Consider the following 15836-nt stretch of genomic DNA (forward strand, 5'->3'; position numbering starts at 1 on the left):
ACTCAATCTAAACGCCATATAAGACCTGTACAGGGCTCCGGAACCAAGATACGGGTCCGATACCATCAATTTGAAAAACATTCAAATTTCCAAAAACTCATATACATTCCAGAAAACAATTTTCTTTACAAATTCATTTCTCTGGCTTGGGAGCTCAGAATTCGATTCCGGGCATATGCCCAAGTCCCATATTTTCCTACGGAGCCTCCGGGACCGTCGAATCATGGGTCCGGGTCCATTTACCTAAAATGTTGACTGAAGTCAACTCAAATTCATTTTAAAAGCAAAATTTACCATTTTTCACAGATTTTCACATAATGGCTTTCCGAATACACGCCCGGACTGCGCACGCAAATCGAGGTGAGACAAATAGGAGGTTTTTAGGCCTCGGAACATAGAATTTATTTCTAAAACAAGTGATGATCTTTCGGGTCATCACAGATATACATTGGCGAAGTAATAATTAGTTGATAGAATCCATGTCTCGGTTTTTGAGATTGATGATACTCCTTTATGAAAGCTTATAAGTTTTCATGTGTAAACCAGGCCGGTAGATTTTGTATCCGACACATTGAATAAGTTAAGTGAAAGTCTAAAGGAAGTAATCAATAAATTAAATTGTCAGTAATTTAATTTGATTGGTTAGTATCTGAATCTTAACATGGGGAGTTAAATAAGGTTTTATGGAAGAATTTCAAAATTGAACTAAGGAGTGCAATTACGAATTTTTAGTGGAATAATTCGTAATTTATTATGGAAGAAATTAATTTCAAATTTCGAAATTAATTCCATAATAGGAAGCCTTGTTAATTAAATTATGTGGTTGCTATTGTGCCTAAATAATAGGAAATAAAGGAAACATTTCCTTAGTGGAAGAAGAAAACCTAACAGGTTTTGGAAAAGGGTTTTAACCTAGAAAATGTAGCTCTATATATATATATATATATATATATATATATAGCTGGCTGTTTTTTACACTGAAAAACCACACATTTTTCTTCCTTGAATTTCGCCCACCCGAAGTTCTCTCTTTCCGAATATTTTTTGGGTAACATGGTAGAAGACTGTGGAAATTTACTGAGGTCTTGCAGCTCTGGAACAGGTGAAGGATATTGATTTGCTTTGTTCACGCTTCAAGAGGTAACTCGAATAGTCTCCGTATGTGCTAATTGTTTAATTCACACGTGAATATGATACTGTGATTGCTTCCGCGGTGATATATAATCCAACAGGGGGTGGGTTGGTGGGGTATGGGGGTGGGTTGGTGGGGATGGGAGAATAGAGTGGAGAAGGTTGAAAAAGAGTTTTGGAACATGTTTTCCCTTCTCTTGATAGGGAAAATATTTTCCTCCAATTGGAGAAAAATGAGTTCATGTAGAAAATATTTTTCAAAACAATTAAGCCAACCAAACATAGGAAGATTGAAAAATATTTTCTTGAAAATATTTTCCTTCACACCAAACACACCCTAAGTTTCAAAAAAAACTTAGGTGTAAGGTCTTTTTATCTCTCCACTAATAGACTCCTACAGATTAACAAGTTAACTCATTGGTACTCTTATATCAAATTTTGAACCTAAAATAGTTCTATTCTTTCTTACTATGTATAATGTATGCAAATATTTACTCAAAAACTGTTGGGTTTTGTTATTAATAACAAAAGATGTGTGAATGGAAAATGGTAGGAAAAAAATGAGGGAAGTAAAATTTTGAATTAGTTCACTTTACTAATGCACTTTGTCCCTCATCGGAAGAAGGAAAGAAAATCTTTATGTATATATATAGAAGCTCATCTTCTAGCTCTTAAAGAGTTAAGAAGAAGTGGTGCCTCGCGTCGTCGTTGTCGTCGCTCGCTCGGCTTCGGCTTTGGCTTTGGCTTCGGCTTCGGTCAATTGATATGATTGATTGATAATTTTTTGGACCAAATTTATTTCCTTTTCCATTATTTAACATTTTATTTTCTAAATATTTTTTACGTTGGAAGATCGCGGAATCATTTTCGCGCATTGGAAGATCGCGAAATTATTTTGCGACAAACAGCTGAAACGTTCCATTCAATAGCTGAAGAGACACCTTATCATTGAACAGGCAGGTTGGGACTCAACCTTTCTAGCTATAAATAGAGAGGTTTAGCCTCATTTTCCACCACCGAAAAATCTGAAATCGCTCCCCTCGAACTTCTGCATTCTGCATTGTTTTTCCAAAACCAAAAACGTAAGCATTTTGTGCGATTTGCTCCGCCATTTGAGTTCGCCGAAATTCTGTAATTTGAAGTGCCGCTATCACAGAATAGTTATTCCGTTCTCTCCTGGGAGGAATTAATCCACAACCTTGGATATTGTGAGGGGATTAAATTCCTTATGAAAACACAAGAAACTTGTGGGCTCGGAATTTTTTCTGCTTTCATTTTTTAAACTAACGTGTCTAGTTTTCTAGTTTTTGAATACAGAGTTTTAACAAGCTTAAGGAATTTAACGTTTTATTTCTGTATTCAATCTTACTTTCTTCTTTGGGAGACTAAAATCTTATTGATTTTCTACTCCCATTTTGGAGATTAAAATCTTCGGATTTTCTACTCCAGTTTGAGATTAAAGTCTCTGTGACTTTCTACTCATTCCGAGATATAAAAACTCGGTTATTTCTATTCGATTTGAAGATATAAAAACTTCACTGAGATACTAATTCTGTTTGTCAATTTCTTTTACAGAAAAATGACAACGAGTGTGGAACAACAAAATGGTTCTGTTGGAACTACTGCTGCAACGACAAATGCGTCTTCAAGTCGCACAACTCCTGCACCGGCAATGGCACCGGCAGAAAAGCCCAAAAAAATTTCTGGCATGGACTTCAAACGCTGGCAGCAGAAAATGTTCTTCTATCTGACCACTCTCAGTTTACAATGCTTTATTAGCGAGGACGTTCCAGTCTTGGGAGAAGAGACTCCGGAAAATGAGCGATTTGTGGTCACGGAGGCATGGAAGCATTCTGACTTCTTGTGCAAAAATTATATATTGAGTTGTTTGGAAGATGGCTTGTACAACGTTTATAGTGTCATGGAGACTTCGAAAGAGTTATGGAACGCTCTTGAAAAGAAGTACAAAACGGAAGATGTTGGACTAAAGAAATTTGTTGCCGTACAATTCTTGGACTTTAAAATGGTGGACAGTAAGTCTGTCATAACTCAAGTTCAACAATTACAAGTCATCGTTCATGACCTCCTTGCCGAAGGTATAAATTGAGTCAATATTTTTATTAAAGATATCGATTATATTATTAATCCTAAATTTATGATTTTAGGTATGGTCATAAATGAAGCGTTTCAAGTTGCGGCATTTATTGAAAAGCTACCTCCGCTGTGGAAGGACTTTAAGAATTACTTGAAACATAAGCGCAAGGAGATGACGCTTGAAGACCTTATTGTTCGTCTACGGATTGAAGAGGAAAACAAGGCTGCTGAGAAGAAGTCTCGTGGAAATTCAACAATAATGGGTGCAAATATTTTTGAGGAAGCTTCAACGAGTAAAAAGAGAAAGAAGTCGTCTGGACCAAAGAATTACCCAAGCAAGAAGAAATTCAAAGGTAATTGCCACAACTGTGGAAAGTTTGGACACAAGGCTACTGAATGTCGTACACCAAAGAAGGACAAGAAGAAAAGTCAAGCAAACATGATTGAGAAGAATGATGAAATAGACGATTTATGTGACATGCTTTCAGAATGCAACCTAGTCAAAATCCTAGAGAATGGTGGATTGATTCGGGAGCAGCTCAACATGTTTGTGCTAACAAGAAGTTGTTTACTTCTTATGCTCCCGCTGGACCCAACGAGACAGTTTTTATGGCAAATTCCGCTACTGCATAAATTGAAGGAACAGGCAAGATAGCTTTGAAGATGACTTCTGGAGAGATTGTGACTCTAAAAGATGTTCTTCATGTTCCTGAAATGCGGAAGAATTTTGTCTCAACATCACTTCTTGTCAAGAATGGCTTTAAATGTATTTTTGTTTCCGACAAGGTTGTAGTTAGTAAGAATGAAATGTATGTAGGAAAAGGTTACCTGACTAAGGGCCTTTTTAAACTCAATGTAATTGCCATTGATATGAATAAAATTTCAGCTTCTTCTTACTTGCATGAGTCAAATAATTTATGGCATGAACGTTTAGGCCACGTCAACTTCAAAACTTTGCGAAAAATGATTAATTTGGAAGTATTGCCTACGTTTGAATGCAATATCTCAAAATGTCAAATATGTGTGGAACCAAAGTATGTTAAGCATCCTTATAAGTCAGTTGAAAGGAATTCAAATCCTTTAGACTTAATTCACACAGATATTTGCGACATGAAGTCAATACCATCTCGCGGTGGGAAAAAGTATTTCATAACTTTCATTGACGACAGTACTAGATATTGCTATATTTACTTACTTAATAGTAAAGATGAAGCAATTGAGATTCAAGCAATACAAAAATGAAGTTGAAACGCAACTAACAAAAAGATCAAAATTATAAGAAGTGATCAGGGCGGTGAATATGAATCTCCTTTTGAAGAAATATGTTTTGGAAAATGGCATTATTCACCAAACAACTGCCCCTTACTCATCGCAATCTAATGGAATTGCGGAAAGAAAGAATAGAATGTTAAAGGAGATGATCAATGCCTTGTTAATAAGTTCTGGTTTACCTAGAATTTGTGGGGGGAAGCTATTCTTACAGCTAACCGAATACTGAATCGATTTCCCCATAGAAAAACGCAATCCATTCCATATGAAAAATAAAAAGGAAGGAAACCCAACTTAAAATATTTTAAAGTGTGGGGGTGTTTGGCTAAAGTGCAAGTTCCTAAACCCAAAAGGATAAAAATTGGACCAAAAATCGTTGATTGCATTTTCGTAGGATATGCAACAAATAGTAAGGCATATCGTTTTCTGGTTCATAAATCAGAAAATCCCGACATTCATATTAATACGATAATTGAATCGGATAATGCTGAATTCTTTAAAAATATTTATCCGTATAAAATGGAATGTGAGTCGTCTAAGGAAAAATCTAAGCAACCTCGGGAAGAAGCAAAGGAAAGTACGTTTGATGAGGAAAATCCAAGACGTAGTAAACGTCAAAGGACAACTACTTCCTTTGGACCAGATTTTCTGGCATTCTTATTGGAAAATGAGCCTCAAATGTTCAAAGAAGCAATGTCTTCCTCGGAAGCACAATATTGGAAAGAGGCTGTCAATAGTGAGATAGAATCCATATTAAGTAATCATACTTGGGAATTGGTTGATCTTCCTCCGGGAAATAAATTTTTGGGTTCTAAATGGATTTTCAAAAGGAAAATGAAAGCTGATGTTACTATTGACAAATATAAGGCAAGATTAGTTGTTAAAGGGTTTAAACAACGAGAAGGTCTTGATTACTTGGGCACATACTCGCCGGTAACAAGGATTACATATATCCGGGTGTTAATAGCGTTAGCCGCCGTATATAGCCTTCAAATTCATCAGATGGATGTAACAGCCTTCTTAAATGGTGATTTAGAGGAAGAAATCTATATGGAACAACCTGAAGGGTTTGTAGTTTTCGGAAAAGAAAAGAAGGTGTGTCGACTTGTTAAGTCACTTTACGGACTAAAACAAGCACCAAAACAATGGCATGCGAAATTTGACCAAACAATGTTGTCAAATGGTTTCAAGATCAATGAGTGTGACAAATGTGTTTACATTAAGAATACTCCAAATCAAATAGTCATTGTTTGTTTATATGTGGATGATATGTTGATAATGAGTAATGACATTGCTAACATAAATGCTACTAAGCGCATGCTTACTAGTAAGTTTGATATGAAAGACTTAGGAGTTGCCTATTTAATTTTGGGAATTAAGATTCTTCGGACTTCTCAAGGTCTAGCTTTGTCTCAATCTCATTATATTAAAATGATTCTTGAAAAGTTCAAATATTTGGACTTTAAATAAGCAAAAACGCCAATTGATTTAAACCATACTCTTGTAAAGAATAAAGGTCAAAGCAAATCTCAATTGGAATATGATCGAGTATTGGGAAGTTTGATGTACATTATGAATTGTACATGACCTGATATAGCTTGTGCAATAAGCAAGCTTAGTCGATACACAAGTAATCCGAACCAAGCTCATTGGATAACAATGAAACGAGTTTTGGGATATTTGAAATATACTAAAGACTATGCATTGCATTACAATAATTATCCTGCAGTTATTGAGGGATATAGTGATGCAAATTGGATCAATGGATCCACGGAAATAAAATCCACAAGTGGATACGTTTTTACCATTGGTGGAGGAGCAGTGTCCTGGAAGTCGTCCAAACAGACATGCATTGCTCGAAGTTTGATACGGGGTATATCAATAGTATATCTACGGGATAACATGTTTAGGAATCACCTATATAAGTGTGAAGTGTAAGCCGCTTCAAGGAGAATGTTGTAAGGCCAGTTCTCTACGCACTTATGAAACCAGGCGGTGTTCATGGCTGAAACGAACACAACAATGAGAAGTTGAGAACCAAAGACGGTTAAGGGTTGATTGTGTGACATATGGCTGTCTAGGTATACACCAAAGTTCGACGGTTCAAAGATATCAAATTTTCCGATTGATCGAGTATATCTGACATATGTTCACTACGGAAAGTTCAAAGGGAAACCTACTTATCCAGATGTGGTTAATCCTTACTTGCGAATCACACACAGTTTTTTATGCATATTTGTTTCGGATAGCCCTTCCCCATTCATGTGGGGGATTGTTGGGTTTTGTTATTAATAACAAAAAAAGTGTGAATGGAAAATGGTGGGAAAAGAAATGGAGGGAAGTGAAATTTTGAATTAGTTCATTTTACTAATACACTTTGTCCCTCATTGGAAGAAGGAAAGAAAATCTTTGTGTATATATATAGAAGCTCATCTTCTAGCTCTTAAAGAGTTAAGAAGAAGTGGTGCCTCGCGCCGTCGTCGTCGCTCGGCTCGGCTTCGGCTTCGGCTTCGGCTTCGGCTTCGGATTCGGTCAGTTGATATGATTGATTGATAATTTTTTGGACCAAATTTATTTCCTTTTCCATTATTTAACATTTTCTTTCTAAATATTTTTTACGTTGGAAGATCGCGGAATCATTTTCGCGCATTGGAAGATCGCGGAATTATTTCGCGACCAACAGCTGAAACGTTCCATTCAATAGCTGAAGAGACACCTTATCATTGAACAGGCACCTTTGCACCTGTTGGGACTCAACCTTGCTGGCTATAAATAGAGAGATTTAGCCTCATTTCCACCACCGAAAAATCTAAAATCACTCCCCTCAAACTTTTGCATTCTGCATTGTTTTTCCAAAACCAAAAACGTAAAACACAAGAAACTTGTGGGCTCGGAATTTTTTCTGCTTTCGTTTTTTAAAATAACGTTTCTAGTTTTCTGATTTTTGAATACAGAGGTTTAACACAAACATTATCCCCTGCCCCACCCTCCAAAAAGGCAAAAATCCACATATGAATTAACATGTTAGTCACATGAGTCGTGATTGAAGCTCTACGAAGTAGGAGATATGTCATACTTTGTAATCAATTGTTAAAGGAACTTTAACATTCATTAGTTAATCAAAATTAATTTACTAGGTATCAACGTACTTTCCAAATGTCGTTTTTTCTCCTGTCTTGGTTGTATTTTTTTTCTTGGTTGTTATTGCTATGTGCTTTAGGATTGTGTCACCGTGTGAACAAGGAATGACTCATGGCAAGGGTTGCCATCTACTTCCTTTTGTGGCTCTACTACAATTTTACAATATTTTTCTAGACCTCACTTGTGGGATCACACTGGGTATGTTGTTATTGTCTGATTTTACAATATTTGAAAATCTTTCTCCACCTTGCCTCTGTTATCTCTGTTAGTGATGTGAACGATCAATTCTAGACAAAGAACAATTTTATCCGCTTTGCTGAGCAAATACAATATAATGTGAAACACAGTAAATCAGTTAATCTTTGCCATAACTTGTATGAACATAGGTTGTTACATTGGTGCATGCCCCAGTCGCTGAGTTTGTTTGCAATCATGGCTGAATGGTTAAAGCGCCCAACTTATCATTGACGAATTCATAGGTTTAATTCCTACTGGATGCATGCCGGTAGGATCCTCCAATAAGTCTATTGGAATTGGCTATGTATCAAAGGAATCTCATCATCCATACATAACGAATTGATGTGGTATATTCATATCATAATGAATAGTAAGAACTAGCATTGTTATTGAGACTTTAACTCATAGGATCGATTTATAGATGGAATCGAAACACAGTTACCACAAATTAGATAATGTGCAAAACAACTGCTTCACTATTAGGAAATATCTCTCATTTTTCAGCAGCTCATCTTCTCAACTATAGAGCATCTTCCTGATGCTCTTGGAGTTAGCAACTTCTCACAATTTCTTATTGTATTAAATGGTATGCTGTACGCCTAGATATTCTAGTTTTGAGTTTTGACCTCTACCATGGCTTGATAGTTAGTTGCCAAACACAGACATATTCTGCTTATTGATCTCATTTCCCTTTAATATAGTCTTTCTGCTTGATCTTGGGTTGACTCTTTTCAAGGACATGAATTCAGGTTTTTGCTTTCCTTTTTAAACATCAGACATAAATCAGAACACTTAAGTAAAAGTCATGTTTTATTCGTATGAATATTTTTCAGTACACAATTCAGCAATAAGAAAAAGGGAATAGTCAGTGAGTTGTACATTCACATGCAAAGTTGGGACGAATGCAAATATCCCAACTTTCTAATTTTGATCGATATAAAGCTTCATTCTTCAGGTTGGTAATTGTTAGACTTCATCATATTGCTGATATAAAGGCCAATTCCAAGAACCAAAAGAGCAATCAGAGTCATGTTCATCACTTTCCTTGGCATCTTCAGCTTCTCAGCTAGAGCAACTCCAGTTCCCATGTTTGCATCATTTTCAAGTTTACTGTCATAACTTGGTTTGTTTCCATCTTCAACATTTTTACTTTTCTCAGCAGGAGCTTTTCCGGGCAGATCTTTAGCTTCTGTTGTTTGTTCATTCGTTTTAGGCTTTGGTTCTTCTTTTTCTGGTTCTTTGGCCGGGGCGTTGTCAGCATTAGCCAATTCTTGGCTTTTCGCTTGTTCTTCGTCTTTCTTCTGAGCCTGTTGTTCATGATCTGCTGGTTTCTTGGGCTGTTGAGTATCAGGGGTTGGCAATTCCTTATCCTTTTTTTCTGCTGAAGTTATCAGTTTTGGTTGTTTAACATAAAGAATGCCATTTTCAAACTTTGCACTGATTTTGGTTTTGTCACAATTTTCTGAAACAGGGAAGTCCTTCTGGAAACGAAGCCATTTGTTCTGTCCAACTGGCCTTTGTCCACTGATCTTCAAAATTCCTGATTTGGTCAGTTGAACCCTCACTTGTTCCTTTTTGAAACCTACAAATATTCAATGTTTTTGTAACAGACTATCAAACATGAAAATGAATGTGCATGAAAATTGCTAAGGAACATATATTATCTGCATTTCTTCTCCTTCTTCTTCTTCTTTTTTCTTTTGAAATATTACATACAAAAAGAGGTGGTATAGTTTTCATTTATTTGTTCAGAATCTAATATTAGACAGTATACACTATAATTCTCTTCTCCCAAAAGTCACGTAAACTTTACCATCTATCGAATTCCAATCATATCTTACAATGAAAATAGTCAAGAAAATGAACATTGGACTTAACTTCAAAAGCTATTTCATATAAGGTGACAACAGATCGTTCCCTCAATCAATATGGGACACTTAACCAGCGGCGAAGCTACACTTTGGTATCGGAAAATTATACTGCGTATATAGGTAACATATCAAGTTTTGGAGGTACATAACATATATTGAACACCCTTTGTCGTAAATTTGTTTAAATTTTTTTTAAAAAAATGACAAGATTAAATTGTAAAAATCTTGCCACTGCACTTAACACAAATATAGTAATAAATGACAAGAAAGATTAAATTGTAAAAATCTTGCACCTGTGAGATTAAGGAGAAGAGTGTCAGAGTCTTGCTCTTGAACCAACTCTGTAGTTGGCACAAAATCTTCATACACTTGAGCAGCTGCTGCTCCTTTTGAATCCATTTTTCTGTGTTCCTTACCTTTCTTTTTGCTAATATTGGAATTTGTAATCTCTTGTTTAAGCTCTCTTCTTGTTGTATTTGTTGGTACAAAAGAGATTGAATATATTGGTTATATATACACAGGAAAATATTGTCAAGAGAGATGCTTAAACTCTTTTCTTTCAATTTAAATATTCCTTAACTTATTTCCATGCCTTTCTTTGTTTATAGACGCCTCTGGCTTTAAGAGTTTTCTTCTTGCATAGGAAACCAAATTTTTTTAGAAATTAAAAAATATAATTTGAGGGTCCACTTTTCTTAAAGCTTCCTTAGTTGAGGACTAATTATTCTCCCCTTTTTCAGTTAACACACATGTCATAATTGATAAATAATGTAAATGTAATTTTTTTCAATTATATGGCAAAAATCACTTTTAGCCTACGACTGAAACTATTTATATTTGGTAGCCGCAAAAATGTATAAAATTTGTAAAAATACATCTATATACAAAAAAAAAAAAAAAAAATCAGCTATTATTTTGAGAGCGGTTATACAATATCATTTCCCCTTTTTTTAGTTTAAGGAACTTTTTCTCATGTAATTGAATATTTGTTATGATTAAAGATATTATTTATCAAAAAAAATGTTAATTACATCTGGTTACACATTAAACAAGACCCAATTTTCTTAATTACCACTATCTTTTTTTCCCTTTGTCCTTTTTCCGTTTTCCTCATTTCCCACTTTGAGGTCTTAAAAGTTACGATTCTTTATATTTGAATATATTAATTCCCTATTGAATTTTTATTTTTATTTTATATGAAAGCTTTTGTTAGAGACAAACTTTGTCTACGTAGAGGAGTTGGTATTCTTTCTTTAGCATGGGAAAGGAGAAGTTTCTTCAAGAAATTGCAGGAATATATTCTTTGGCACGAGAAATTTTGGAATAATTTTTAGTATACTTTCTCACTTCTTCCCTCTCCTTTCATTATTTTTCTTATTTCTTTTTTAAGTCCATCTTATTCGTTCGCTTTATCATAGAATAATACAAAATCTTGTAAAGTTGATCCCATTGGTGCCTGCTAATGGGGTTTAAATAATAAAAATGAAAAGAAAAAGAGAAGAAAGAGCAATTCTTGTTGATTACCTACTTTGGCATATAATCAAACCTTTTTTCCAATTCTAATTCAATCGGTTTTTCCTTATTAACTACTTACGTTGGTGAGAAGTAAGTTCCAAAACAAGGTATGTAAGTCCAATGAATCTTTAAATTGTATTGTTTTATAAATTAACAAAATACTGTAATAATGTATAAAAGAAAGAATTTGTATGAATCTTCAAAGAATATGTAATTTAAGTATAAAAAATACATTTTTTTTTTAAAAAAAATTGTTATATAATTCAACTCAAATACAATGTCTTAATCATCGAAACAAATATATATGAAATGAAACATCATATTAACGATTTTTTTCTCCGGGTTACACAGTATATCATCTGTCAATAAGAAAAATTAGAGAAAAAATTGAAACATTATTTATATCAGTATTCACTTTCTAGTTTGGATGCTATTGAACAACAGTTTTAATGAGTCAGATTAATTAAAGAACTTTGAGTATGCTACTATGCTTAAGAGTTGAAACAATACCTCGAATTTTTGTACCAAAAACGCATCAGATTTAGTACCCAAAGAAGTTCCAGAATATAAAACTTTACGATGGATGGCAATCTAAACTTTTGTTAAAAATTATCAAAATATTTTGTGTCTTGAAAAAAAAGTAATAGTATGTCGATAGATAATCGCCAAAATTTTATCAAAAATATTTATTGACGAAAAACCATTAAAATATTTCAAAACTCAGCAATTCAATCTTGCACTAACGCTATCTAACAAGTCCATAAAAATTTGTGATAGCCACCTTCTTTCTATCAAAAATTTGTTTCAATGAGCAGTATTTTGATAGCTCCTTGCCATCGAAATGTCATTGGTAATTTAATTATCAATGACATTTCCATGATCCTTTCAATTAAAATTTTCAAAAGTCTATTTAGTAATGCTTGTGGTCCCATGTATATACTAATCCTATTGGAAAATCATATAAATCAGTCTAGTCGAATTGTTTATATCATAGGCTATGCAATCCCTAGTCTGGATCTAAAGTCTATTTCTTAGGTTTCCTAAATTTATTTGAAAATTCGCAGTGTTAATTATGATATTAGAAGCGTTAAACGTAACGTTAGATAAAAGTTTGTTCTTTAATGAAGAATCAACAAACTATAATAATAGAATTCAAGTTTGTGCAAAAAGATCCATCTAAACCCTAGAGAAAATGCATTTTGCTCTGGACATGTCATTGAATTTATTGATTTATATCCACAATAAATTTATTACATGTGATGTATTCAAAAAATCTTAGAAAAACAATTTGGGATTCCAGTACGAGGACGCCAAATAATGGTTTTGCACGTGGATACAAACTTCAGGTCTTTCTTTTTTCTTCAAATCATCGAGCTTCACTTCTTCATAGTGTGATTTTTTGCTTATTTGTTTTCCAAGTACTCATTTGCCTTTCAATTTATTAAGCTCTATCAAAACTAAACAATGTGTGTCAATTAAAAATAAATTTATGTTAATAATCAAACAAAACTCATTGTAAATTTTGCATGTATAAGTAGATAGATAAAAAAAATACTTATCATCAGATTTGGCTCTTATACAAATCATTTTTTTTCTTCAAATTTTTATCAAATCTTATTTTGGCAAATCTATATTTGTTTGTTTTACTTAACTAACGAAAGATCAAATAGGAGAATTGTACTATTTTGATAAGGTTTAAAAATAACAAATTGTACAAAACATAAGGTGTTATAAAACAATAAAAGAAGAAGAATATTACAGAGAAAATTCTTATTGATTTGGGAATTTACAATGAACAGAACCCCCTCTATTTATAGGGAAAAAGTGACTTAAGTAACAAACCCTAAAATCTCTCTAGAATATAGATATTCACCTTAAATACAATTCTATTTTTAACATGCCCCCTTGAATGTTTATTCAACAGATAATGTGCCTCGCTAAAACCTTAAGTAAAATGAAACCAGTGGGAAAAAAATTCCGGTGAAGGAAAAAGAGTACACATATCTAACAATATGCCTTTTTGTTGCCTCGTTAAAAACCTTGCAAGGAAAACCCAATGGGACAAAACCTTGCAAGGGAAAAAGAGTACAATGCATATTAACTTCCCCTCATAAGACAATCAATTCACATCTTTGAGCATTCGCATCCCGATCTTGTACACTAGCTTCTTGAAGGTTGACGTCGGTAGAAATTTGGTGAATAAATCTGCCATATTAACTCCAATGAATATGTTGCTGCACCTTGAAATATCATTCTTGATAGATATATAATGTCTTTATATAATATCGTCGACTGGCCTTTTCAATATGTCACGACCCGGATTTCCCGCACTCGGGGTCGTGATGGCGCCTACTCGTGGTAGCTAGGCAAGCCTACTCATTTACTCTTCCATTGCTAACAAATCTTTTAACAATTTATAACATTAATATAGAACATGAAATTTAATAATAATAGCGGAAGTCTGAATCATGATCTAACTCAAAACGCGGAACAGTCAACAATAGCCTCTACCCAAGACTAGTGTCACATTACTCACGAACTGCTAAGAGTTTACTAAATACAAAGGTCTGAAAGAAACATATAAAATATTTGTCTCGAAAACAAGGAGGCAACAATATAGAAAAGAAAATAAGGGAGAGACGCCGGGCCTGCGGACGCCTGCAAGGCTACCTCGGTCTCGTGATAATGAAAGCCTGCTCCCGTGCTAATGCTGTTGATGCTCCTCAAAACCTGGACCTGTGCAAAAATGCACAGAGTGTAGCATCAGCACAACCGACCCCATGTGTTGGTAAGTGCCTAACCTAACCCCGGCGAAGTAGTGACGAGGCTAGACTGGATACCACATAAACCTGTGCAATTATAAATATACAACGGAATCGAAATACCAAACAATTGACAATATGGGAGGGGAAACATGCTATGGGGAGATGGCAATATTAACAGTAATCCAGAGTAACAATCTAAAGCAGTCTAAATTTGCGATGAACAAGAAACCAATACTCAATATAAACACATTTATATCAATAACTGTTGCGGCGTGCAACCCGGTCCACAATTACCATTGTTGCGGCGTGCAACCCGATCCACAAATACCACTGTTGCGGCGTGCAATCCGATCCACAAATACCACTGTTGCGGCGTGCAACCCGACCCATATTATTTATCATTTATCATTGTTGCGGCGCGCAACCCGATCCTCATATCTCATTTAACATTGTTGCGGCGCGCAACCCGATCCTCAAATATCATTTATCGTTGTTGCGGCGTGCAACCCGATCCATATCATTCGACAGTCTAGCTCCTCACACAATAGTCACAAATAAGGGGCATAAAATTAAACAAATATTGGAAGGAATCCCGGCAAGGGAAAAGAAACCAACAAGTTCAATACAACGTTCCGACAAGGGAAATACCAACAACGCTTTCTCTTTCTTTCATTTCTTACGTTATAATCCACTTTACCATTTTGAGCCAACGCTCCAAAGAATCAAGTCATTTCATATACTTTCAATATTCGTATCACAATTCGAGCCAATGCTCCTAGTAATCAAATGATCATATCATCATTCACATGTTATTCAAAACATATAGAAATCCTCCAATAAACACGGAAATCACAACCAAATCATGATAATCACATTATGAGGACTCACGGTCATACTAGATACCAATGTATAGATACTCGTCACCATGCCTATATATCGTACTCAATCATTTAGCAATTAGCAAACAAGACTCAACTCCTATCCCTCAAGCTAGGTTAAACCAACACTTACCTCAAAGCCTTGAAATCCACTTAATCCTCAACTATCGCTTTACCCCGCGGTTCCACCTCCAATTCGCTCGAATCTAATCACAAATTGCTCAATTACTTTAATAAACACTANATAAAGCTGAAAGGTACAATATGAAAACACCTAACTACAATTGAACTAGAAATAAGAAAGACACATAAAACTCTTTATGGAGCTGGTTCTTCAATCTGGTTCATGTAGCTTCTGGTTTGCACACTTGAATCACACACGAACTGCTTGCAAAAAGCCTTGCTATTTTGCTCCCAATTCACGTTTAACTTCTGCGTTTTTGTGCAACACCTTTAATGTGAGAACATTCCTGCAATTTATAGAGTTAGTAGATGAAGAAATAACTAGAGTTCTGATGCAACTCTTCCTTGGTGGAAGAGTTCTAGTTGATTTCAACTTCTAACTCCTTCCCTATCTTGAATAGTCTTCTCTTTGATTAAGGAGTCCTTCTCCTTATCAATTATGCAACCTTTTCGATCAGGAGATATTAAATATACCAAGTTAAGCTTATCTCCTTCACGTGCATCCCACATGCTTGAATCTGCCCGTTTTTGTGAACCTGAGGGATGGACCACTGGATGGACCTGGTTCATGTCTGAGTTCCTTTGTCAGTCTTCAAAACTAACCTTTACTTGGGCCAACAAATTCCCCTTTTTTGATGATGACAAACACTGTGCTTTTCATACACTTAGGCCCTGCTAGAACTCAGCTCAAACATCAACACAATGTTAGAAACATTTTTCCTTTATATCACTTATCATCAAGGACCAGGTAC

At 34.9% G+C, this 15836-nt stretch overlaps 2 protein-coding genes across 2 annotated transcripts; one reads left to right on the plus strand and one right to left on the minus strand.

Moving 5' to 3' along the window:
• The first annotated feature begins 2710 nt into the window (after nucleotides 1-2710).
• On the plus strand, nucleotides 2711-3858 carry LOC109239189. Its single transcript, XM_019405712.1, has 3 exons — nucleotides 2711-3227; nucleotides 3297-3537; nucleotides 3714-3858. The coding sequence occupies exons 1-3, from the start codon at nucleotides 2711-2713 to the stop codon at nucleotides 3856-3858; spliced, it is 903 nt and encodes a 300-aa protein (XP_019261257.1).
• A 4806-nt stretch (nucleotides 3859-8664) lies between these two features.
• Nucleotides 8665-10291, minus strand: LOC109239196 (protein RESTRICTED TEV MOVEMENT 2-like). The gene is made up of 2 exons (XM_019405718.1): nucleotides 10037-10291; nucleotides 8665-9454 (listed from the first exon to the last, which is right to left on the minus strand). Exons 1-2 carry the CDS (start codon nucleotides 10140-10142, stop codon nucleotides 8817-8819), a joined length of 744 nt encoding a protein of 247 aa, XP_019261263.1. The 5' UTR covers nucleotides 10143-10291; the 3' UTR covers nucleotides 8665-8816.
• Nucleotides 10292-15836: the final 5545 nt, after the last annotated feature.

Source organism: Nicotiana attenuata, unplaced genomic scaffold, assembly GCF_001879085.1.
Source record: "Nicotiana attenuata strain UT unplaced genomic scaffold, NIATTr2, whole genome shotgun sequence".
Classification (NCBI taxonomy): Eukaryota; Viridiplantae; Streptophyta; class Magnoliopsida; order Solanales; family Solanaceae; genus Nicotiana; species Nicotiana attenuata.

Excerpts from the sequence above, each read along its gene's own strand:
- LOC109239196 (XM_019405718.1), bottom strand. The coding sequence starts at position 10,142 with ATGGATTCAAAAGGAGCAGCAGCTGCTCAAGTGTATGAAGATTTTGTG. Across the intron at positions 9,455-10,036 it reads TCTTCTCCTTAATCTCACAG|GTTTCAAAAAGGAACAAGTG; the intron begins GTGCAAGATTTT and ends GAATATTTGTAG.
- LOC109239189 (XM_019405712.1), top strand. The coding sequence starts at position 2,711 with ATGACAACGAGTGTGGAACAACAAAATGGTTCTGTTGGAACTACTGCT. Across the intron at positions 3,228-3,296 it reads TCATGACCTCCTTGCCGAAG|GTATGGTCATAAATGAAGCG; the intron begins GTATAAATTGAG and ends TTATGATTTTAG. Across the intron at positions 3,538-3,713 it reads AGTAAAAAGAGAAAGAAGTC|AATGCAACCTAGTCAAAATC; the intron begins GTCTGGACCAAA and ends ACATGCTTTCAG.